Source organism: Mchenga conophoros, linkage group LG15, assembly GCF_057382185.1.
Source record: "Mchenga conophoros isolate Kocher_MC1m ecotype Shallow Benthic linkage group LG15, M_conophoros_male_GT1.1, whole genome shotgun sequence".
NCBI lineage: Eukaryota > Metazoa > Chordata > Actinopteri > Cichliformes > Cichlidae > Mchenga > Mchenga conophoros.
Genome location: NC_140540.1, coordinates 27,670,239 through 27,696,734, shown reverse-complemented (window position 1 = coordinate 27,696,734; position 26,496 = coordinate 27,670,239). Strand labels below are relative to the sequence as shown.

Here is a 26,496-nt window from a genome sequence, read left to right as displayed (position 1 = left end):
GGCGACAACACGTTGAAATTACAAAGTTACATACATATTATAAATAACAATTACATTTTAAAAACATTTTTCTCTGGCTCTCTCAATCTGGACTTAAAAGCATTTAATGAAATAAGATCTGCTATCTTCCAGTCTTTTTGCATCATGTTCCATGTGAAAGGGGCAGCATAAGTAAAAGCCCTCTTTCCCAGTTCAGTTCTGGCAAATGGAACATTGAGCAATAAAAGATCGCTTGAACGCAGGCTGTAAGAAACAGTACTTCTCCGTGTGAGCAGATCGCAAATGTAGGTGGGCATTTGTCCAAGCAGGGCCTTATAAATAAAGATGCACCAGTGAGCAAACCTCCTGGAGGTTGCCAGGTAACCCGCCCTCCCCCTTTGCACACACATGTACACAAACAAAACACACAGTATAATTCACACTATAATTATAACAAATATGTATGCCATTTTACACCATCAAATTTAGATAGCTAAGGATGAAGAACCTTTTGTTCTTTAAAGAACCATTTGTAGTACCTAAAGAACCATCTACAAAATAAAAAGGTTCTTTGACATATGATGGTTCTTTAAAGAACCATGAAGACATCTGAAGAACCATTTAAGAGCCATAATTTTTCTGAGAGTACCAGGTGGGCCAGCAGGTATGGCTCTCAACCAAACACATTCCACTCAAAACTGAATCAAAGATTATCCACAGCGCCCCGGCATACTCCATCACCCGCATTATGGATGCTAGAGGTTTTCAGTTTTTGGTGGATTGGGATGGGTATGGTCCGGAAGAGCACTCCTGGGTGCCGCGGTCCGCAATTCTCGATGATGCCATGGTGAGAGAATTCTGCCACCGGCACCCTTACAAGTTTGGTGGGTCGCCGGGTGGCTCGCGTTAGAGGAAGGGGTACTGTCAGGGTCGGACGGTGCCCCGACCGGTCAACCCGCCTGTGTGTATATGTGTGTGTGTGTTTTCCTCTCTCGCTCTGTTTCCCTCCGCTGTGGTGTTTACGGAGGTCGGATAGCAACGAGGGACCTCCGACCCGGAGGCGCTGTGGCCCTGAGCTGCCTCACCTGCAACCGATTCTCCACCAGCTGCTACCAATCATCCACCATCTTGGGCAGGGCTATTTAATGGTGTGGCTGAGCGAACGACAGCGCTGGAGTATTGCACTAAGCCTGGTAATGTTACGAGCCGCTCATGTTGCTCAGTGTTGTCTGCTCTTTTTGGTTATTCATTACTATTGTCTGTGTGCAACTAGGAACTGGGACGGAGGATTCACGAGCACAAGAAAACACTTGGAGGAGAGACTGGCACTCACTACCACGCACGGTTTGAGCACGGGAAGGAGGACGCACCAACTATTATCATTGCACATTTTAACTATTGTCAACCTTTATCCATTGTAAATAAACGCACTGCTTATATTCACAGCTCCGTGCTTGAGTCCACTCAATCCTCAACCGTGACAACTTTCTGAAGTCTTATTGACCACACCGAGCAAAGATCATAATTCACACACACTAACTTCTCTCCTTCACATGAGTCTGACAGAATACGATCATGCAAAAGAAACTAGCCAGTGGTTATTACAGAGAGGATAAAGATAAGGCCTGTGGACCAGAACTGGGACCTACAGGTCTGGCTGATGGTTTAAATAACTAATTGTGAATGTTTCACAGTGCAGCAGGAATCTGGGCTGTGTTCAGGTAAGGCAGAGGACTGATGCTCAGACAGGACCTGCTGTGATAGTTCTGCTGTAATAGTTCTGATGTAACAGCTCTGCTGTGACGGTTCTGCTGTAACCGTTTTGCAGTAACCATTCTGCAGTAATGGTTCTGCTGTAATAGTTCTACTGTAACAGCTCTGCTGTGATGCTTCTACTGCTACAGTTCTGCAATAACAGCTCTACTGTGACGGTTCTGCAGTGATGGCCCTGCTTTAATGGCTCTGCTGTGACGGTTCTACTGAAACGGTTCTGCAATAATGGCTCTGCTGTAACGGTTCTGCTGTGACAGTTCTGCAATAACGGCTCCCCAGTAATGGTTCTGCTGTCATGGTTAAGCTCAGTAGAAGTGTTTAGGTTCGCATTGATTTGTTTCAGGGTTGTTGTTATGGTTGTTGCTATGGTGATTAGCACTCTGCTCTTTGGCCTGTGGGCAGCGCTGCCACACCCAGTGCCACACAGACTCACTGTGGGTAGTACTGGTTGACCCAGGACAACAGGTAGCTGCAGTCATCGTCGTCCAGCCCTGCAGCGGTGAGCTGAGTGAGGTGGGCCGAGAACTCCTGATGGTACAGGCCGGCGTAGAGGTTCATGATGTCCATGTGAGGAGGGTAGCAGTTCTTCACCCTCCTCACTACCGTCAGCAGGTCTTCCTTCACACATCTTCCCACTCGACACACCTGGACAGGTTCATCGAACAGGGAGTAGGGTAAAAACTCTCATCAAACCCCGTATTAACATTAATCGACTGTCCCAACCAAAACAAAAAGGGGGATTAGTCCTGCCCAATATAGATTATTAAAGCATACTTTTGAAATGGCTAGATTAGGCAAACATTGAGCAGAGAAAAACAAGATAAACTGAATTTTAATTGAATAAGAATAATTTTAATTTATTCAGTAAAAAATCTTAATATATATTATTATACTCCTTCAAGGCTGTATAGAATGGGTGTTGGTAGAGAGGACTTGTGTTGGAAATGCCAACAAGCCAAAGGTACTGATACATGCCCCCTGAATGCCCACTGTTTGTTTGTTTTTTCAGTTTGGAACACTGTATTGAATTATATGCAGGGATGGAAGGTTTGTAACTTGCCCAAATCACCTAAATTATGTCTACTAGGAGATAAAAGAAAGGTGCCACAATTAAATAAACACCAGTTTAGAGTGTTAAGCACTGCACCAGTAACATGTGCCTGTGTCATTTTGGAATACTGAAAGGACACCTATACTCAAATGCTTAAAATGTGGCCAGAATGATTGGGAACTTTACTTGCGAAAAGATGTTGGGAAGGTAAGATCATGTGACGGAAGCTTTGGTGGAACAATGGGGCAATTTCTGCACCTACATGTCTACCTGACTTTTTGTTTTGTTCTTTTTGTTTGCTTTTTTCTTGTTCTCTTTTGTTTTTGTTTTGATTTTTTGCTTCTTGTTTTTGGTTGTTGTATTTTTGTATTTGTTATTATAAAATGTAAAATCTAATAAATAATTGAATTTTTAAAAAAAAACTCTCATCCAGCTCAAACTGAGTACCAGCAGAGCTCCTCCCACACCTCCTCCCAGGTGACTAACCTGTCTCTTCACAGGTGAAGAGAGCCAGTCGGTTCCTCCCGAGGTGTCTTTGGCAGCCTCCTTTATTCGGCCCTCCACCATGTTCTGGAGCAGTATGTTGTGGATGCTGAGACATTTCTGAGGACGCCATCTTGGGACTCGCTCCTCCTGACAGTCTCTCCAGCGCCGGTCCTGCGCCTCCTGCTGCTGGATAGACACCATGGCACTCCTCAGGACCTTCAGCTCCCCTGCAGAGGAGGAGGGGTTGAAGGTGTCATTGATGGCCATCCACAGCTTCAGTTGCAGAGCCTCGAAGTCTTTGTGCAGCTCGTCCTCCTCTTCCTCATTGACCGAGTCATAGCTGAACAGGTCCTCCTCCCTCTCTATCAGCCTCCTGCTTGATTCTTCCAGCTGCTCCTCCTTCTCCACTTGCACCTGCTTGACCTCATCCCCTGAAGAAAACAGAAAGCATCAGAAGCAAAAAACCACAGGAGCTAAATCCATCAACAGATCAGGTCCTGCTAGCTCTCATTCTTCATGTGAACCAAACACCTGCAGTTCCTATGACATCCAGCAGAAACAGCAGTGAGTCACCCCCATAGACTCCCATGTTAAAACTTCACAGCACAAATAAACATATTTACAGCCTGATAAACAAACAGTTTGGTCTTTTCCTTCATTGCACATGAATGGGGTGGTGGGGTCTTTATACTTCCCCTGTTTTTTAGGGGAGTCGCCTATTTTCACTGACACAGGAGACTATCTGATTGTTCAGTCTGACGTCACTAGCCGTGTCTGGGTCTAAACTCCGCTGCAGGTCCATATATCAAACGATCACTATGGCATTAATGAGAGTTGAAAAACTGTCTAAAGTCTTTCATCTTTAATAAAATGATCAGCGTTCTGCTCTACCAGGTGTAACAATTGAGTTTAACATCCAGGCATCCATGAAAACGGAATTTATGACATTTAACGGAGTTAGAAGTTAGCAGGGAGTTAGCTCGCTAGCTTCTATCTAAATACAGTGGGGCAAAAAAGTATTTAGTCAGCCACCGATTGTGCAAGTTCCCCCACTTAAAATGATGACAGAGGTCAGTAATTTGCACCAGAGGTACACTTCAACTGTGAGAGACAGAATGTGAAAAAAAAATCCATGAATTCACATGGTAGGATTTGTAAAGAATTTATTCGTAAATTAGGGTGGAAAATAAGTATTTGGTCACCTCAAACAAGGAAAATCTCTGGCTCTCACAGACCTGTAACGTCTTCTGTAAGAAGCTTTTCTGTCCCCCACTCGTTACCTGTATGAATGGCACCTGTTTGAACTCATCATCTGTATAAAAGACACCTGTCCACAGCCTCAAACAGTCAGACTCCAAAATCCGCCATGGCCAAGACCAAAGAGCTTTCGAAGGACACCAGGAAAAGTATTGTAGACCTGCACCAGACTGGGAAGAGTGAATCTACAATAGGCAAGCAGCTTGGTGTGAAAAAATCAACTGTGGGAGCAATTATCAGAAAATGGAAGACATACAAGACCACTGATAATCTCCCACGCAAGATCTCATCCCGTGGGGTCAAAATGATCATGAGAACGGTGAGCAAAGATCCCAGAACCACACGGGGGGACCTGGTGAATGACCTGCAGAGAGCTGGGACCAAAGTAACAAAGGTCACCATCAGTAACACACTACAACGGCAGGGAATCAAATCCCGCAGTGCCAGACGTGTTCCGCTGCTGAAGCCAGTGCATGTCCAGGCCCGTCTGAAGTTTGCCAGAGAGCACATGGATGATACAGCAGAGGATTGTCATGTGGTCAGATGAAACCAAAGTAGAACTTTTTGGTATAAACGCAACTCGTCGTGTTTGGAGGAAGAAGAATACGGAGTTGCATCCCAAGAACACCATACCTACTGTGAAGCATTGGGGTGGAAACATCATGCTATGGGGCTGTTTTTCTGCCAAGGGGACAGGACGACTGATCCGTGTTAAGGACAGAATGAATGGGGCCATGTATCGTGAGATTTTGAGCCAAAACCTCCTTCCATCAGTGAGAACTTTGAAGATGAAACGAGGCTGGGTCTTCCAACATGACAATGATCCAAAACACACCGCCCGGGCAACAAAGGAGTGGCTCCGTAAGAAGCATTTGAAAGTCCTGGAGTGGCCTAGCCAGTCTCCAGACCTCAACCCCATAGAAAATCTGTGGCGGGAGTTGAAAGTCCGTGTTGCTCGGCGACAGCCCCAAAACATCACTGCTCTCGAGAAGATCTGCATGGAGGAATGGGCCAAAATACCAGCTACTGTGTGTGCAAACCTGGTAAAGACCTATAGTAAGCGTTTGACCTCTGTTATTGCCAACAAAGGTTATGTTACAAAGTATTGAGTTGTATTTTTGTTATTGACCAAATACTTATTTTCCACCCTGATTTACGAATAAATTCTTTACAAATCCTGCCATGTGGATTCATGGATTTTTTTTCACATTCTGTCTCTCACAGTTGAAGTCTACCTCTGGTGCAAATTACTGACCTCTGTCATCATTTTAGGTGGGGGAACTTGCACAATCGGTGGCTGACTAAATACTTTTTTGCCCCACTGTACAATATAGCATGTCCTGACTGCGGGGTTTTGGAAACAAATTCAAACGTACAGCTCTGCTATCACTTCCAACATAAATGAAGACAGAAAACTAAACAGCAGTGACGTTTGTAGGGTTACTGAAGTTGGGCTAGCTGGTATATAATGATGTGCTACGTGACCGCTAGCGACACAGCTATGTTAGCATAATATAAACAAGCTAACTTTTTTTCCACTCGATAAAAGTTAACTTGAGTGTTCTCGGTGGTCAGGAACAAATGTAATCGCATGGCAGGATGCTGTAAAAGGACCAAACTTCAGCCAGGAGAACAACTGAGATAATCCATCCACAATACGAGGTTAGTCATTCATATACTGCTGCATAGGCTGGGCTGTAGTTACATCCTAAGGTTTTAAAAACTGAGCTTAAATAAATGATTAGTGGTAATAAAAGGAGAGGGAGGTCAACAGGGATCACTGACTGTTTTAGGAGCTTTTTGAGATTAAATAGAAGAAAATACATAACATTAAACATGTTAACAACACAAAAGCCATATTAAACGCATACTACTTTAGACCCAGAAGTAGGATTCGTCGCGTCATCACTGAACAACCGGATAGCTGGTTGTTAGAGCCAATCTATAGAGAAATATTTTTGATACTGTTTCAGTTATTATGTTACATGTTTAATTTTGTATAATATGTTGTTAGAGAATAAATGCTGCGCGTTTAATTTGTGTCGGGTAAGAAAACATTACAACATTACAGTAGCAGGTTAGAGTGAGCCAGGACGGCAATGGAAATGTGCACTGTAGCAGCAAATAGTTTTTTGACCGTGACATCTTTTGTTTGTATGTACGAGTCAGAAATAAATCTGAACAGCTCACATTAAGAAGTGGAAGAATTATTTTTTCGAAGCTTGGGACAGAAATTCGCCACTACATAAAAGTCAAAAATCTATCGAGTAACGGAGGAATGTTTTCCGCGGTAGAGCCACCGACTGAGACATAGAAAAGTCACCGGATCGTCGGCATAAGGACGCCTACACACAACAACACGGCGAACAGCTAAGTAAAAAGTGTTTTGTCAGATGCATCTTACCTGTGGAAGTAGCATAAAGGAGTTTGTGCAGTACACCACCCGACAGCTGTGCCGAAGAAAATCATTACGGCTTAGCGGTGTTATATAATTACAATGGCGGACGACATTAATGACAGTGTGGGTGTAGTTACGCGTGATGACAGCCAGAGGGCGATGACAGACAAAGGTCTGGAGTTCAAACTGCATCAGCTCACAAAGGTGAGAAGAGGCAAATTAGGACAAGTGACAGCACAAGAAGATGAAACTGAGCGACTTTTGAGCCATGAAATTCTGCTGGCTGTAAATGATGTGAGAGAGGCACTGAAAGTTTACAAGAAGTTGTATGAAGAGTTTCAAGAATGCAATTATGCAGTGTTGCTGTGTATTAAAGATGAGGAGGAAAAGGAGGCTGACCAACAATTTTGGTTTCAGCCAATGTCAGAACGATGTTTGCAGTTCATTAATAGAGTTAATACATGGATTGAAATACAAACATGTGATCAAGAGATAACTCCCATGGACAGTGCATCCAGAGTGTCAAAAACATCTAGAGTGTCAAACAAGTCTAAAGTATCCAACACGTCAAGGGTGTCGACAGCATCGTCAGAGCGCGTCAAGGAAGAAGCTAACAGAGCAGCTCTGATGGCACGAGCAGCGTCTCTGAAAGAAAAACAGGCTCTAGAGTTAAAAGAAGCAGAAATTAAAGCTGCAAAGGAAAGACTGGAAATTGAAACAGCCATTGCAGTGTCTACTGCCAAAGTGAAAGTGTATGAGGAATGTGAAGGGGTTAAGTCTCAAGTGAGTGAAACCAGACTTACGGTAATGCCACGTCGTGACCTCCTGAAGATGAATAACGAAAATCGTCATGGCAACGTAAAACACACACCAGGGAAGCCAACAGAGATAGATAGGTCTGCCTCTTGGAGGAATCCTGGTGATCCAAGTACTGCAGCAGGGGCCATACCTAAGACACATAGAACTCCACTGCAGGGGCCGAGCCAACGCCAAGATGGTGTCTCACTTCAGGAGACCAGACCAAGTGAGCTTTATCAAGTTATGCAGAAACAGGCAGATATCACAGAGATGCTTGTAAAGTACCAACAGCTGGCTCGGTTACCACAAAGGGATGTGCCAGTGTTCCACGGAGATCCTTTGGAGTACAGGTCGTTTATGAGGGCATTCATGCACGCTATTGACACCAGAACTGATAGCAATTCAGACAAGCTATATTTTCTGGAGCAGTATACTCGAGGCGAGCCTCGTGATCTTGTGAGGAGTTGTCAGCATATGCCTGAACATCGGGGGTATGAAAGGGCTCTGCAGCTGCTTCAAGATAAATATGGAAATGAGTTACAGATTGCTAGCACACTAATTGAGAAGACATCGAAGTGGCCACAAATTAAGGCTGAAGATGGAAAGGCGTTGAGCGCATTCTCTGTATTCCTGGTGAGCTGTCGTAATGCCATGGAGGATGTGGACTATATGGAAGAGATGGACAACCCTGCAACTATGAGGGTCATCATTTCCAAGTTGCCATTTAAAATAAGAGAGCGCTGGAGAATCCATGCATATGATATCCAGGAGCGGCGCTGCAACAGAGCAAGATTCACAGAGCTGGTGGCCTTCGTTGAACACCAAGCAAAGATCATGTCCGACCCACTCTTTGGCGATCTTGAAACAGCAGTGTCAGACAAGGTTATGAAAAAGCCACAGCAAGGAAATAAGTTGAAGAAAGACATTAGACATGGGAGCAGCTTTGCTATCAAGGTTAACCAAGGTTCAGAAATGGACAAAAGAAGCAGAGTGAGTAAGAACCAGAGTGACCTGTCACTCAACTGCGCCTTCACAAGAGGGTCACATGAGCAGAGATTGCAAAAGGAAGATGGTGTGCGAGGTTTGTTCACTCAAGCATCCAAGTTTGTTGCACTTCTCAAGTTATGAGGAAGAGAAGCCTCCCGATGAGGTCAATATGGGTAGCACTGCTAAAGGCCCAGCAGGGTTGTCTGAAGAAAAGGAGACAAGTGCCTGTACTGGGGCTGGAGGCAGCTGCGTGCTTGCCATTGTACCTGTAAGGGTGAAGTCCTGCAAGAGTGACAAGGCTGTGGAGGTTTACGCTTTCATTGACCCAGGTAGCTCTGCATCGTTCTGCACCGAAGCCTTGGCAAGGAAGTTGAAGGTGCAAGGCAGACGAACCGAGCTAACGTTGAGGACCATAAATTCCAGAAGTCGAGAGGAGAGTTATGTGCTCACAGAATTGGAAGTCAGCAGTCTGGCACACAACAACTTTATCGCACTGTCAAAGGTCTTCACACAGAAAAGTATTCCTGTTTCCAGAGAGAACATCCCACTCCAGAAAGAGGTTGACAAGTGGCCGTACCTACGCGAGGTGAGGTTGCCTCATATTGAGGCTGAAGTGGAGCTTCTCATTGGAACTAAAGAATACACCATATTGGAGCCATGGAAGGTGATCCCAAGTGAGGACAATGGTCCATATGGCGTAAAGACAGCACTTGGATGGATTCTGAATGGACCACTCAGAGAAACAGATACTGCAGCCAATGATGTACAACCATGTGCTATTGTGAACAGAATAGCCATCGACAACGTGGAACAACTGCTTGTACGACAGTATAACCACGACTTTCCAGAGCGTCACTGTGATGATAAAGCAGGAATGTCTCAATAAGACCACCACTTCATGGAGTCTGTGTCAAGCTCTACTCGTCTCACTGATGGACACTATGCCATAAGTCTTCCTACGAAGAAGTCGTGCGTTTAGATGCCGAACAATCGAAGTGCAGTGTTACAGCGTGCACTGAGCCTTTCAGTGCAAGCTGAAAAGGAATCCTGCACTCCATGAAGAATACACTGCCTTCATGAGTGACATGTTGAACAAGGGATATGCCGTTGAGGTTCCAACAACACAGTTAAACCGCAAGGATGGAAAACAGTGGTATATTCCCCACCATGGGGTATATCATCCACAAAAAAAGAAGCTGAGGGTGGTATTTGACTGCGCTGCCAGCTACCAAGGAGTTTCACTGAATAGTGAACTTCTACAAGGGCCAGATTTAACAAACTCATTGATCGGAGTGCTGACACGGTTCAGGCAATAGTCTATCGCCTTTACAGCAGAGGAGAACCGCAGCAAATCATCACCTGAAGCTGTAAGCACAGTCCTGGAAAATTTTTATGTTGACGACTGCTTGAAGTCTGTTGCCACGGAAACTCAAGGTATGCAGTTATACACAGACCTTACTGAATTGTGTTCTGGTGGAGGATTTCACCTAACGAAATGGACAAGCAACAGTCGTGCCTTGCTCTCATTCATCCCTGAGCATGAGAGAGCCAAAGCTGTCAGAGACCTGAACTTGAACCATGACCTGCTGCCTATGGAACGTGCTTTAGGAGTTCTATGGTGCCCTGAGTCTGACGCATTCAAGTTCAGGATTAACATCAAAGAAAGACCTGTGACGAGACGTGGAATACTTTCCGTCACCAGCTCCATCTATGACCCACTGGGATTCCTTTCCCCAAGAACTCTCCCTGCAAAAATGATCTTGCAGCAGTTATGCAGGGAGGGTCTTGCTTGGGATGATAAGATCCCAGAACAGCTCAGTCATAAGTGAAACAAGTGGTTACAAGAGCTGTGCCAGCTGTCAGAGGTAACCGTACCCAGGTGTGTGAGACCATTGGACTTCGGTCCTGTCGCAACAGCACAGCTCCACCATTTTTCTGATGGGAGCGAAAGTGGATATGGAACAGCATCATACTTGAGGATGACCAGCAATGATGGACGGGTTCACTGTACATTAATGATGGGAAAATCCCGTGTGGCGCCCATGAAGCAAACCACTATTCCACGAATAGAGTTGACTGCAGCTATGGTTGCTGCAAAGATAGACAAAATGTTAAGAACGGAGCTTCAGATGAATCTTCTTGAATCTACATTCTGGACTGACAGCACAACTGTGTTGAAGTATATTGAAAATGAAAATCTTCGCTTCAAGACATTCGTGGCCAATCGCGTTGCGGTCATTAGAGAGCTAACAAATCCTCAGCAGTGGAGGTACGTTGGTACAGCAATCAATCCAGCTGATTGTGCATCCAGAGGGCTTGCACCATCTAAGCTCATGAAGAATCTAAGCTGGTTCCACGGCCCAGCTTTCCTGAAAACCCCAGAAAGACAGTGGCCAGAAAGACCTGACAAGGAAAGGATTGATAAAGATGACAGCGAAGTGAGGCATGCAACCATGGTACATCTCACAAATGCAGCTGAGAATGTTCACACGTTGAACAAGCTGATCAATCACTATTCCAGCTGGCATCGAGTGAAGAGAGCTGTGGCATGGATGATCAAACTCAAAGACTTACTGCTACGACGATGTGAAAAAAGGAAAGAGACGTACGCTAAACAGAAAGAACAAGACAACGAATCAATGCAGACAACACTTACCCTGAAAGATCTGGTGCAAGCTGAGGCAGAGATCATTAAGTTCTGTCAAAGTCAACAATTCCAAGAAGAGATCACCATGTTAAAGAAAGGCAAGTGTGTGACAAAGACTAGTCACTTGAGGAAACTTGATCCCGTGATGCAGGACGGAGTTTTGAGAGTTGGTGGTCGCCTCGCAGCTGCTGGGATGCCAGAACATGTGAAGCACCCAGTCATTATCCCAAAGGGCTCACATATCACCACACTGATCTTGCAGGATATACATGAGAAGATTGGGCACTGTGGAAGACTGTATATGCTTTCACGGCTGCGACAGAAGTATTGGATTCCATCCGCTAACTCAGAAGTGAGGAAGTTTCTGTCAAGGTGCGTAATCTGCAGGAAAACTAGAGGCAAACCACTGGAACAGAAGATGGCAAATTTGCCAGAGGATAGGCTTCTACCTGATGAACCCCCCTTTTCTAATGTTGGGGTGGATTACTTTGGACCGTTTAATGTGAAGCATGGCCGCAGCACAGTAAAAAGGTATGGTGTGTTGTTTACCTGCCTTACAACAAGAGCAGTGCACATTGAAATTGCGCACACTTTGGACACTGATTCATGTCTGAACGCCATCAGACGCTTTGTGTGCAGAAGAGGTCAGGTATCTGTCATGCGTTCAGATAATGGCACCAACCTAGTCGCTGCTGAACGGGAGCCATTCAAGAGTGGAATCAGTCAAAGATTCTAGACTGTCTCATGCAAAAGGGAATCCAGTGGGTATTTAACCCACCCGCTGGTTCTCACTTTGGAGGGATATGGGAAAGGCAGATCAGAACCTTGAGGAAGGTCCTGAGGTCTATACTGAAGGAACAGTTGGTCAATGATGAAGGTTTACTGACACTAATGTGTGAAGTGGAGTCAGTACTAAATGACAGACCGCTGACTACAGTAACAGATGATCCAACAGACCTGGAACCACTGACGCCTAACCACTTGCTACTGATGAAGAAAAAGCCGGGTTTGCCTCCTGGACTTTTCAGAAAGGAAGACTCATACTCCCGCCGCCGTTGGAAGCAAGTGCAATATCTTGCTGACTTGTTTTGGAAGAGGTGGGTGCGCGAGTATTTGCCTATGCTTCAAGAGCGTCAAAAGTGGACTCAGGTCAGAAGAAATGTAACTGTGGGGGACATTGTAATGGTGGTCGACGAGTCAGCGCCAAGAAGCTCGTGGATGTTGGGGAGAGTTCTTCGTGTCATTCCAGATGCTAAGGGTCTGGTGCGGCGTGTGATCATCAAGACAAAGACTAACACCTTAGAAAGACCCATTGACAAGCTATGCTTGATCTGTGAGAATGTCATGTAACTTGGAATGAGAAAATACAGTATATGTTCTGATCGGTTACAGGTTTTGTGAAAGATAATTTGAATGACCATGTGTGATACAGGAAGTGTTAATGTTATTTGGCTCTTTTGTAAGTGTTCGCTAATTGTCAGTCTTCACGCCCTCCAATTAGGGGGCTGGAAATGTTAGAGCCAATCTATAGAGAAATATTTTTGATACTGTTTCAGTTATTATGTTACATGTTTAATTTTGTATAATATGTTGTTAGAGAATAAATGCTGGGCGTTTAATTTGTGTCGGGTAAGAAAACATTACAGCGCATGTGTGGTAGCAGGTTAGAGTGAGCCAGGACGGCAATGGAAATGTGCGCTGTAGCAGCAAATAGTTTTTTAGACCGTGACATCTTTTGTTTGTATGTACGAGTCAGAAATAAATCTGAACAGCTCACATTAAGAAGTGGAAGAATTATTTTTTCGAAGCTTGGGACAGAAATTCGCCACTACACTGGTAGCTAGCAAACTTCACCTGAACTGGACTTCTGGACTGTGTTTGTCCTGTTGGAGCCTTTTGAACCATTTTAAATGAAATCATGTGACCAATCGTATAGTTGCTGTGAGGTTACTGTACTAATAGACTGTCCAAGAGGGCAGAACTCTGGTGAAAGTATTGTGATTGGATGTCACTGAGCACTAATTAGCAGGCACCATCTCGGTAAGATGCTCCCATTCAGTCTATGCTAACCTAGCTACCATTAGCGTCCACATGTTGCCATTTTTGGAAACAAAAACGAACATAGAGAAAATCCTCAAACTGAGCCTTCACGAAAGCTACCAGTGGGTGACGTGACTGTTGCTATGTCCATCCTTCATCTACAGTCTGTGGTCCTGGAGAGCTACCTGGTTCTAGCAGGGCTTCTGCAGGTCTCACCTTCATTGTTGTTGTGCAGTTTGCGGTTCTTCCAGATCTTTGAGGGGATCTTCAGTCTTGGCAGTTTGCTCCAGGCTCCTCCTTCTTCTCCACTTTCCTCTGCACCTCCTGCTGCAGTCAGTAAGATGATGAATGAATATGTGCAGCTGATATCGATTAATTAAATCCTGAATCGAATTTTAAATATAAATGTATTTTGCCAGAATCTTAGCTTAGAGCTCACAAAACTATTTCAACAACTGCAAAACAGCTAAAACAGCAACGATTAAAGAGCGGGAAAACGGAAAAAGATGTCAACACAAAGCACGGCTCGTTCACCTGACGGCACACAACACAGACACGCCGTTGGTGCTGAAAGCCAAAATCTAAAATATTCTGAAACATCAGGTTTCATCGCTTTCCTACTAAAATTCACTTAACTAGCAGCAAAAGATCAAAACTGGGCTTCACATTTGATAAAAATCGTCATTAATTCCCTCTTACTTTGGCTGTTATTCCCTGCACAGCTCTCTCTCTCTCTCTTTCTCTCTCTCTCTGTCAGTTTACTCAGAGACCAGTTTACCATCAAAAATATCTGTTTTCTGCATTATTTGCTGCTTATTATGCACAAGTCTACCGTTTTGTTCAGTGCTGTCGGCCTCCAACATGAAAGCCTCATTTCTGCTGTTCAATGCTGAAGAAATTTAAACTTTTACAAATGATTGCTTAGCTGTCTCTCTAATCAAACCTCTGTAACTTTGCTCTGATTTACTTAAGCAGCATCAGGTAGTATGTTTTCATGGTTTTCTTCTGTTTTTGATCTACTGCAGAATATTTTTAAGGCGGTTATCTGCTATAAAAAGCCAGGCCGGGAAAATCTCCTTCATGTTTTTATCCTCAGTTACTTTGGCACAAAGGCATCTGCTGTGACGCTACATAGATATAAGTACTGCAATGGATAATGATGATGAAAGCCCTGCTGCAGACAGTCAATACAGTGTAAGCTGACAGGCTCGGGTCCACTGCAGAGGGCTCACAGATTTTCCAGCTAAACCTGAGCGGCAGCATGAAGCACTGATATGAACACCAGAGTGAAACTCGCTGCTGCGCCGTAAATTTGAGTTTTTTTGAGCGGAGTTTGGTGCGGACTCTGCACTTCCCCAGCAGAGCACCACCTGCAGTCTGAAGGCCTGCCGCTGTAGCTCTGATGGAAACACTTCAAACAGTCCGATCAATCAGATCAATGAGTCCGCTTATCGATCACCAGCACACACACACACACACACACACACACACACACACAAACGTCAAATCGACGACAGGGACTCCGCAGCTCCGCTAATCTCCTCACCGGCCGCTCTGTGTCTGAAGGAGCAGCGGGAGAGGGCAGGGCGCGTGAGCAGCAGGAGCAGGAGTCTAACCTGAACCGAAACATAGATGAGCTCACCTTTACTCCTCTGATGACTCATTAGGAGCTGAAAGTACCTCCGCGCGGGCAGTACGACGATCAGATCGACCGGGACCAGGACTGGATGCAGCTGAGAGCAGGTGATGTCTGAATCCCCCTCACGTCATCCTGAAAGAACACTTTCAGTTTCGGTTCAGAAAAGCTGCATCATCATCAACACTTACACTCAAGGACACACACAAAGAGACACACACAGATTGTGTGTGTGTGTGTGTCTGTGAGTTTGAGTGCTTGTCATAGACCGTACTCCCCCTTTTAGAGCGGGCAGCCAATCCCACACACGCAGATGTAGAAAACCTGCCTGTTCCCTTCCTCGCTGGTCCGTGTTTAAAATGGCTTCCTGATGTATCTGCGTAAATGAGCTATCTCTTCTTCTCACAACTGGTAAAGTTCATGGTTTCCTGGCACAGACCGACTTCTAAGCGCAGCCATTCCACGACCTTAATGTTAGCTGCTTTATGTTACCACAAACTGTGGTGAAGCAAGTCAATACAACAGAAAAGCTCCACAATTGTCTCTTCTTTCCACTTACAGTGACGTCTCCACCGTCTGTGTGTCGAAATAAAACAAGGCCTCTGTTATACTTGTCACACGACCCTGTTGTTTTGTACTGATGTATGATACCATTGATTTCCTTTCCGATCCAATACCAAGTAATATTCAGGGTGGTATCGACGATACTGATCCGATACCGATACTTTGTACAAAACATTATTTTATTTATTGTATCTTAAATTATAGCATCATAATAATTACAGGACATCAGATTACTTGTTCTTATCACTTAATAATGCAGAGTTCATCATATAGAAATAAAAAAACTGAAGTTGTGCACTATTTGAACACCTTGCCTGCCTGCAGCACTAAAGGACTCCGTGAGAGACGTCTGTCTTGCCCTAGCAGCACCTGTCCTTCTCCTCCTCTTCAGTTCGCCTCAACATAAGCTCATCATATTCTGTGATATGATTTACTCTGAGGTGTTTGACAAGGTTAGTGATGTTGCCACAACCATACATGCCAACCCCCCTGATTTTTCTGGGAGAATCCCGAATTTCAGTGCCCCTCCCGAAAATTTCCCGGAGCAACAATTCTCCCGAATTTCTCCCGATTTTCCACCCGGGCAGCAAAATTGAAAAACCATATTGCAGAATTCATAGCGCGGCCCAGCCAATTCCAGTTTCCAACAATGGCGGCAGCTACTTAGTTTTAATTTTACTCTTATTTCTCTTTCTGGGTCACAAAAAAACTTTTAACATATTTTCAGGTGAGAATGTAGCTGTGTAAACTTCAAATATCTGAGCCGACCGACACATCGTCTTCAAACCCCCACGGTCTTTCGCTACTCGGGTTAAACATGAGATATAAGTCACTTTGATAACTTAAAAATGTTATTGTTTGGCTTTTTTCAGTGTTTTATTTGTTCGTGAGTAAATCGGTTTGGCTGAGATTAAAGTTATTAGATTAGATTAAATTAAATTAAACTTTATTAATCCCTCGGGTGGGTTCCTCTGGGGTTTTCACACAGCTGAATAAACGTTAAACAGAAAACTAATTAAACAAAGTGTGAGACGGTCGAGAGTTTACGCCAGCTGTTTCCGGGCCGGCCAATAATAACGGTGACATTTAACGTATTTTATCCGATAAATAAACACTGTAAAATGTATTTATCACCCCCCCAACAGCCCTTTTGAATGTCTCCCTAATTCTGAAGTCTCAAGGTTGGCATGTATGGCCACAACACCTCACTTTTTTGCCACATGTATTGCAAACCACGTCTCAGCTGTTTGTGGAGGTAAAATACGTTCACACAATTACGCTCAGCCATTGTTGTGAAGGGGCTGCGAGACATTTATACAGCCGTATTTCGCACATGACTATGAAAGGCGGAAGAGGAAGTAGTTCCTTTGAATATAGACAATCCGAATGTTATAGTTTCTTTCCACTGTGTTCCTGTTAATGATAAACTACAAATTTACCCTAAATTACTAAAATATCGATATTTTAATGTGAGAATCGATTCTAGAACATAAATGATTGGTATCGGAGGAATCGATATTTCAGGATCGATCCGCACATCACTAGTGTTTTGTCGTCGCACAGCGACCACGAGGACGCCTGCCTGTGGTTTTTTGACCATGTGGACTCACCCACAGAGAACTGCACCCCAGGAGCGGACTTCATCTGTCGGTGTCTGCAACAGATGGTCAAGACCACTTCTTGCACAATTTTCGGCTGCTATCGTCTCCACAGCGAATCATCTGTCTCCACATCACTCTGTTCCTAACATCCTCCCCAACACAGCAGGCTTCTGCATGTCCTCCTTCAGTAGATCCATGAATCTTCCTTGAGGTCCTCTTTTCATCCTCCCTGCCAGCTTCAACATCCTTTGTCAAAAATACAAGCCTGTACATGTCCAAACACCTGAGCTTTAGTGAACCCGTCCCTCTGAAAAACTCTTTCTAATCTGTCCGTTCTGGTCAGTCCCAGAGCTGAAGACGTTCAATTAACAGTTAAACCTGATGAGGAAAGGTGTCACGGTCTGCAGAGACAGGCCGTGCGGTGGTGTGTGTAATGGACCCAGGTGCGTACTGTTACGAGTTCAAAATTGGGGATGGAAACAAGAGAAAAAACCACAATAACAACACTGGTCCGGCCGGGTTGAGTCAAACGATGATTTTAATGATCACACGCGTGGGAGATGGACACTGTATGCAGACAGCCTCAGATCTCAAAATGGTGGAGCATTGCTCAAACTTTTATAGCGTCTGGTGCCTCCACCTTATCATAAAAAGCCTAAACATTCGCATGCTTTCTCTCACACGGCGTCTAAGCTACGACCTTGGCTCCCTGTTTATCTGCTCCTGCTGAGATGGGGCAGAAAACTCCAGCATATTCTGTTCTCTTCTAATCAGACAAATAAGACAATAACTCTCTGCGAACAGTATTTCTTATAACTCAGCAGTATAATGCATCATAAAACAATGTCATTCATTCACAACAAGTCAGCAGTTTAATGTAATGCAAATCAGTTTAACTAATGCAATAGTTATCAGCTTTTTCTAATTCAGGAGAATAATGCAAACTAAAACTACATAATAATTCACAATCTTTAATTCGGGGTATAACATGGCATAAAATAACACTACAATCCAACAGTACACAAGTGAGCAGACGGGAGTGAGCTTAACAGAAGGCGAGCCTTTAATATGGCTGAAAACAAGGTGTACAAACACAGCAGGGATAGCGTGGCTAAACAGAAACCTAAACTGGGAACAAACTATGGTGAGGCTAGTGATGGCCCGCTTGAAGCTGACGCTCCGGAGCGTGTGTCGAAAAAAACAACACACTGGTTCAGAAGCACTGTGTCGAGGCTTGCTTCGTTTGGCAAAAGTCACGTGACCAGTGACGTCCGAAGCTTCATTACGCACGTAACTGCTTCGGTACCTGATTCAAACGGATATAAGGAAGTGAATCATCCACGGGATTCGTGGAGTGTGTTGATGGTGACAGATAGTGACGAGGTGATCATTCCACTGACAGATATGGAGCCAGCGAGGAAGAGAGGACATTCTGGCGTGTGGGAATATTTTGAGTTGATTTTGCTCAATTCATTTTATCTGCCGAAGTGCAAAACTTGAAATGTCCAAAATCATGTTTTCATAATGTAAATATCATTACAGCATATGACTTTAGGAACACTTCCATGTGAATTAAAGCTAATGAAGACTACAAAAATGTATTTGACACTATTACATTGCTACACAGTTTAGAAAATCATTTTGTTTATTGTTTTTAGGTGATAGTCTGCAGGACCCAGGAATACCTGCATATCTACCAGCTTGCAGTGTGGTTCCTGCACTCCACAGCCTCTTCTGTTCCATGCAAGTGGATTTTCTCCAGGGCAGGAGAAACTATTTCTAAGAAAAGAAACAGACTCAGCCAGCGCACAGTAACACTAATCCTCTTTTTAAATGTAAATAACAAAAGGGCTACCTTACATAGATCATGTTTTTACTTTGCAAGTTCTTGATTAGGGGTGGGTTTTGATTATCGCTTTTCTGATTACAATCCATGCTAAATTGAATAAAGTGATATTGATTCATTAAAATCCCGTGTTGATTTGTAAATTAACGTTATTATGCCTGAAACGCCAGCATCTCAGGTTAAACCTCACAACATGTCGTCAAACACCATACAGCTAAAACAGTAACTGGGAGCAGGTTTACGGATTCTGCATACAAACGTAAACACAGAGCGCGGACCCGACGTGTCAGAATCAGATTTTGGTGTGTCGTCGGGTCCGCGCTGTGTTTGCCTCCTTTTTTTTCGCTGGCTTCTGCAGCTGCAGGTTTCATAACTCTCTGTTTACATCTCTAATTAAGTCTCACATGTGTCAGCTTTCTTTTAATAGATACGAAATTATGGATATATATTGTTAAATGATCAGAATTGTAATATTTCTGACTGAGGCAAAACTTTCCAGATTCCAATCAAATTGAACCGGATCCTGTATCGAATCAAAATGGTTCTACAAATCAGTAACGATGCAGCCGTACTCAGCTCCCTAAGCATTTTCCCTTTCCAGTTCACAATCAATCCCACCCCTAGGTCAAAAATATGTATAGGAATTGGCCTAATCTAATATTTTGTATGAACCTGTCCAGCTGTCCAGTGATTAAACGACAAGTAGATGGAGGCAGGACTTCACAGCAGGGGCATACTCCATAATGTGCTGTGCATTCTCATATGTATATTATATATATTGCTCACTTATTGTATTTACCAACATCAAGGAGTTATGAGCAAAGAAAGGCCACACCATAGTGCATGTTTAAATAGGGAAAGTTTATTGATCAAAATGTATTACGCAGATACGCATTACATTTTTTTCAGCCCCCCAATCGAGAAAACAAAACCAATTACATGTTCAAAGCAACGGAACGGTGGCCCAATATCAGAGAGAACTCCACTCTTGAGTGAGCAGTGATAATTGAGCAGTCCGTTTTATTTTGCAGATTCAAGCTGCTCTTCAAAATTTTCACCACCAGATGTCACCGGAGAGGACTGTGTTGAAAAGCTTCGAGTAATGAACCGTTTTTCAATACAAGCTTCAGTGCTTCGGAAAGCTTCATTTGGCCATCACTAGGTGAGGCTATGGCTTGGAAGACAACAGACCGGGCATGGAAACACAGAGGGTGGGAACACAGACGACGCGACGCAGACTACATGAAACACAGAGACTAAATACACATGAGGGATGATCAGGGGAAGTGGCCACACATGGGATCACAGCTGACACACATGAACCTAACAACAGGACAGGAGGGTGCAACTGAATACACTGACATGAATACAGATTTACAAAGTAAAACAGGAAACATGGAAATTAGACATGACAAGAACTAAACATAACCACGCAGACATGACTCACGACCCAGGGAAACTTAGTACAGGGGAGATGACATAACTGACAGCATGAACTTGACAATACAAGACACACAGACATAAACACACGAAGGGCAAGGGACTTAATACAAGGGTAATATATACAAATGGCTGGACTACCTTAGAGAACCTAAACAAACAATAAACATCAAAATAGGCTAAACACAAAACACTGGGTCACACGACCCAGGACCATGACAAAAGGTTTGCTATGACTCAGCCTGAACTAAATATATTTTCTCACTACATCCTGAGTGCTCTTATTCAATACATATGAGCTGTGAAATTCAAATTAAGAAAAAAAGTTCTAATTAATAATCTGTAAAACGGCAGCCAGGAACTCTGTAATGCAACAAAAAGTGATTTTCATAGTTTTCATTTTGTCAAGGTTGTTGCTGCTTTGCGCCTTTAGTGACCTGCCTGTAGAGTTCATTGATTTGCTACACAGACTCAATGAGTATTTGAACGTGTGTAGATTGGAAAATGTTAAATTAATTTTGTTAGCTGCAGAACAGCTGTTTACAGCTGTTTGCACCTGTTCCATTTGTTCCATGAGATCAGATGATCAAACTGCAACTCAACAGCAGAAAGCCTATAAATCACAAACTGCATGCTGCAGTATTATGGGCTGGATCTGCCTTTAATTAGCTGTAGGCAAACCTGCTTGCATTCAAACCACATATTACTTCTTTACTTATATAATGAATCAGTCAAAGAGGCTAGCTCCTCTTATTTCAATAATCTTATAAATCATCATAAAAGTAATTCGAGAGCTCTATTTGATACCATAAACAATATTGTTTCTCCTCCAACTCAGCATGCTGTGTGACTTTCTGATGAAGATTGCAATACTTTCCTCAATCATTTTGTAAATAAGGTTATGGACTTGAGATCCAAAATTTCCTCAAGTGCCACCCCTTATGAAGATACAGGCACGTGCAGAGGGGGGGGGCTAGAGGGGCTTGAGCACCCGCCCCTTTCCTGATGGGTGCCCAAAGTGCCCTTTTGTTGAGGTAACTTTTAAAAAAAAAATTAGTATTATTATTATTTTTTTATGTGTGTGTGCGTGCGTGCGGAGTCCTGTCTGTACCCCTCAACAATAATATTTAACTATTAATCACAGTTTTGCTAAATAAAAGGATCTGGCTTGCATCAGTCACATGATCACATTTAACCAATGATCGCCCTTGACGGCAGAACGCGCTGGTTACGAGCCGGGAACGAGCTCACAAAGAGCACGCGCATTTTTAGCGGTCCGGAGCTGTAGGAGAGACACAAGTTAACTCAGAGACACAGACTGATGCGACAAAACCAGTAAGTAGGTGTACAGCGTACACTGTAGTGTATAGCACCCAGGAGTATTAGCTTATTACGTACACGTTGGTAAGATGTCTTGTTGCAACTGAGGAACTGAAACAAACGAGCGTGCTGTGTGTGCAACAGCGTGACAAACATTACCTGTCCTTTTATTAACTGCACAAGTAGTGCTGGTCATAGCTGCTGGCTACCTGGCTGTCATGGGTCTGTAGCTCTGTCCACCGTTTTAGGGAACATATTTAGTTTTAAAGTATTTAGAAACATATTTAATTTTAAAGTAAGTTTCCGGGCTTTTCCTGCCTTTCTGGAGGGATTATATTTCACTAAAAAATGATCTAATATGCATGTCCACATAATAATAATTATAATTATAATATATTTAAAAACACAAGCTGTATTTTAAAGAACATACATTAAGAAGCAGATTATATTAGATTTATATTTTAAATAAGACAAAAGTTGGATTTTACAGCAGTAAAATGATTGTATCTCTACAGTTTAAAAATGTAATAAGCTTTGCCCCTGCACAGAGTGGATAGTGAAACAAATGGAATCATCATAATGACATTATTTCATATTTATTACTTCCCCCTCTTTGCTTTATTATTGTAGCTCTAGTAATAAATAATAATGTAAGGATTGTGGATCAGCACCATGATGCCCATAGTATATACAGTATTCTGAAGAAGGTCTAAAATGTCACTGTGTGTGCATGCATGTGTGTGTTTTATTTAGATGAATTTAAAAAAAAAATATTACTCATGATATAACATTATCCAGACATGCCTGGTAAGGACATGAGGAGGAAACAGCAGGAGCTGTGGGAGGCTACTAAAGGCAGGGCTATAACATTTTTCTGTCATCATTTTATTTTAGATTAAGTGCAAGAGTTGTTAGATGTGGATAATTAGATTATAGTTTATTGCAATAGCAAGTTGTGCTTTGTTCTCAGATAGACAGCAAGTGGAGAGTGATATATGAAATGATGGGATGGAAGAAGAGAAGCAAAGAGTGATTCACAGGCAGAGCCGAGTTTATTTCTCACAGTGTTTTGTTGCCTTATGGTTCCAAGCGCTGTCACCAATCTTTGCATTTTGTTATTATCTCATGACACTTGTTTAATCAGCTACCATCTCTCCTATGGACTTTTTAATGTCTACAGTCTCAGATCAACACAGCCCTGCCCTTCCCATATTAGATTCTTGATGAATGTGTTGTTGTTATTCAGCCTGGTTCAATGTGCCCCTTTTTAACTTTGAGCACCCGCCCCTTTAAACCTCTCTGCACGGCCCTGTGAAGATACCCCTTGTTGTCTTGGGTCATTTACTTCCTTTTCTCCAATCACACTTAATGACTTAATTACTATGGAACTCCAAAGTGTTCAAAATTAAATAAATAAATAGGTCATGATTGGAGGAGCCATAATTGAATGTATTGAATTTTGATGATCACTGGGTTTTTATTTGTTTGGTTGTTATGGGAATCACGTGGGTGCTAGCGGTGACATAAAGGGCGTTGTCAGTCTGTCATTCACTGGTTTTGATTTTGACAGAGAGGAGGGCTGGGTAGCCGTAGTTTTTGTTGACCACTGCACAATATGTTTCGCTTCGTTATATTAGAGCCTGTGACGTTGTAAGAGTCTGAATCAGGAGCCGATGACATTACTCTGTAAACTCTCAAAGCACTTTAATAAACAAGCAAACAATTCCACCTCTCGCATTATTGCGTAAAGTTGACAGCGCGTCAGGCAAATAGGCAGGCTCCATCCCCAGCCTCTAGCGACTGTGGAAGTCGCTACATCTTTAGTCAACAAAAAACAGCATTCTGGAGAAGCAAGCCGCAAGCAGGATCAAAGAAATCAGATCAGCCGGACCAGGCGACGGCGAAGCAGGAGCTGAGGCAGAGGCTGGACCAGGTGACGGCGAAGCAGAAGGCGGCTGGACGGGCTCCTCGGGCCCCCCAGCTGACGAGGCATGAGGCCGGACGGGCTCCTCGGGCCCTCCAGCTGACGTGGCTTGAGGCCGGGCGGGCTCCTCGGGCCCTCCAGCGGAGACGCCAAGTAAGTGCAGCGCATCTGAATGAGTGAGCCCAGTAGCACCGACACACCTGACGCAATTCTGAGGAGCGCAGGTAAGAATACCTGTGCATGTCTGGTTGTGGAAAAGGAAGCCACATTGGATTAGCACTGAGATGTTTCAAGAGGAGACACTGAATGGAATGAATGTTGGTTATATGTGCAACGTTTTTGGGTGCGCTCTTGGATTGATGTCTGCGCTGCGTCTTATTAATTATGCTGCTTGGATGATGTTCAAATGGACAACTAAAGTGCCGTTACGTTGAAAGGATTTTATGGTCAAAGTCTATTGTGGCTTCCAGTGGATATATGTTTTAATGGATGATCACTGAAGATTAAAATAAATAAATAAAAAATCGAACAAACAAACGGGAAAATCATGAGTCAAACAGGAGGTGATGATTGTTCCTCTAATGATTTGGGGGGAAAGAGAGAAAGAAAAATGACTGGAAAGGCATTGTTGAATAAAATCGAAAAATTAAAAAATGAATGCAAAATTTATGTCAATAAAATGAATACAAAAAATGAAAGCGCTCATGCAACACAATGAAAATCTTTCTCAAATTAAGCAGTATTTGGTGGATTTAAAGGCACTGTGTGAAAAGGCTTCAAGTTCACATGTTGAGGTGTTGTCTTTGGTGCCAGAAGAAGAAGTAATAAAACAAGAGGAATGGTTTTCAAACATCATGAAATACACCAATGTGTTTTTAAATGAAATTCAAAATTGGATAAATCAAAGAGAACAAAATCCTGCTGTTTGTCCAAAGCAAATCAATTTATTGGAAAACAATGTTGCATCAAATACTGAGACAGAAGTGGAGGATGATATCAAGCCAAGTGATAGTGTTTCAAATGTTGAAAGTGACAAAACTTCTTCATCAAGATCTTCAACTTCATCTGTTCATATGAAAGCTGAGGCAGAGTTGGCAGCTTTAATGATAAAGCAGAAGATTTTGGATGAGAAACATGTACTGGAAGAAGAGGAGGAACGTCTTCGTAAAAGAAAGGAAAGGCTAAAATTGGACACTGAAATTGCTGAAAAAATGGCTACAATAAATGTCCTTAAAGCTCAAAGTATAACAAGCAAAAAAGGATCTTTAAAAGTTTCAGATGGAATGAATTCATACATTTCCCATGAAAGATCTAAACAAACCCTTAATGTTGATGCATTGGAATTTATACCTCACATTTCTGCAAAACAAAATTCATTGACTAATGCTGAAACTCAAAACAGGAGAAAAGATAAAACCCTGGAATGTGTCATGCAACAAGCCATGCTGACTGAATCTTCTCAAAATAAGCATCCTCGACAATATTCAGTTATTCCTTCAAACCCATCTGATGCAAATGGACAAAATGGCTGTCATACAAATGGTATGGTGGAACTGGAACCACAAAATGATGTTATTGGAATAATGACTAAACAAAATGAAATAACAACACTCTTAATCCAACAACAAAGCCTCTTTTCTTTACCAAAGAGAGAAATACCTCATTTTGATGGAGATCCACTTCAATATTATTCATTTATTAAAGCATTTGAGAATGCAGTTGAGTGCAATATGAAAAATAACAGCGATAGTTTATATTTTTTGGAACAGTACACAAGAGGCCATGCAAAGGAATTGGTGAGAAGCTGTCAACAAATGAACTCAGATCGTGGTTATCGTAAGGCAAAATCACTGTTAAAGGAGCACTATGGCGATGAACAGAAGGTCGCAGCTGCATATCTGGACAAGGCACTTTCATGGCCATCAATTAAAACAGAGGAAGTAAAAGCTCTTCAGAACTACGGTTTGTTCCTCAGGGGATGCTGTAATGCAATGGAGGAGGTGCAGCATCTGAGTGATTTGGACATGCCTTCTAATATGGTGAACATTATTAAAAAATTGCCGTATAAATTTAGGGACAAATGGAGAAGCCATGTTTGTGACCTGCAAGAAAGGCATAAAAGAAGAGCCAAATTTATGGACATTGCAGACTTTTTGGAGAAGCAAATAAGAATATTAACTGATCCTGTATTCGGTGATATTCAAGATTCTCCGCTTTCTTTACCAACAAAAGGAATGAGTAAAGCCAAGTATCAAGGCAGACCTGGAAATAAAGGAACAAGCTTTGCCACCACTATGCAAGTTGTGGAGAGAACACCTAAGCCTGCGGAAATGGAAATCAAAAATAATCAGGTTGGAAGGAACGTCTGTATTTGTTGTGGAGGAAGACACATGTTGGATGTCTGTGCACAGTTGGGAAAAATGGCTCATGAGAAGAAGATAACCTTCTTAAAGGAAAATGGCATCTGTATTGGCTGCTTGTGTATAGGACACATCAGTAAAGATTGCCGTAAGAGGATTTCCTGTTCCAAATGCAGCCGAAAACATCCCACCATCCTGCACAAAGAAAGTTCACCTTCTGAAAAGACCGGCAGGAACATGCAGCCGCATGTGAGCACACTGGTGTCGAGTGGTCTTACAGGGGCTGGAGATCAGGACTGTAAACTGCCCATTGTGCCTGTCCAAGTAAAGTCAAAGAAAGGAAGCAACATTATTACAACATATGCTTTTTTGGACCAAGGGAGCACAGC

The 26,496-nt window shown here is 43.0% G+C and overlaps 1 protein-coding gene across 1 annotated transcript in view; it reads right to left on the bottom strand.

The window, feature by feature from the left end:
• LOC146558558 (tumor necrosis factor alpha-induced protein 2-like) overlaps positions 1–15,439 on the bottom strand; it is a 68,082-nt gene extending 52,643 nt beyond the window's left edge. The window contains exons 1-4 of the mRNA XM_085246627.1: positions 15,059–15,439; positions 13,633–13,743; positions 3,290–3,720; positions 2,186–2,397 (exon numbers count right to left, since the gene is read on the bottom strand). Of these exons, the coding sequence (XP_085102753.1) occupies positions 2,186–2,397; positions 3,290–3,720; positions 13,633–13,743; positions 15,059–15,080 (776 nt within the window). The 5' untranslated portion in view covers positions 15,081–15,439. The remainder of the gene's footprint in view (positions 1–2,185; positions 2,398–3,289; positions 3,721–13,632; positions 13,744–15,058) is intronic.
• Between the last annotated feature and the right edge of the window lie 11,057 nt (positions 15,440–26,496).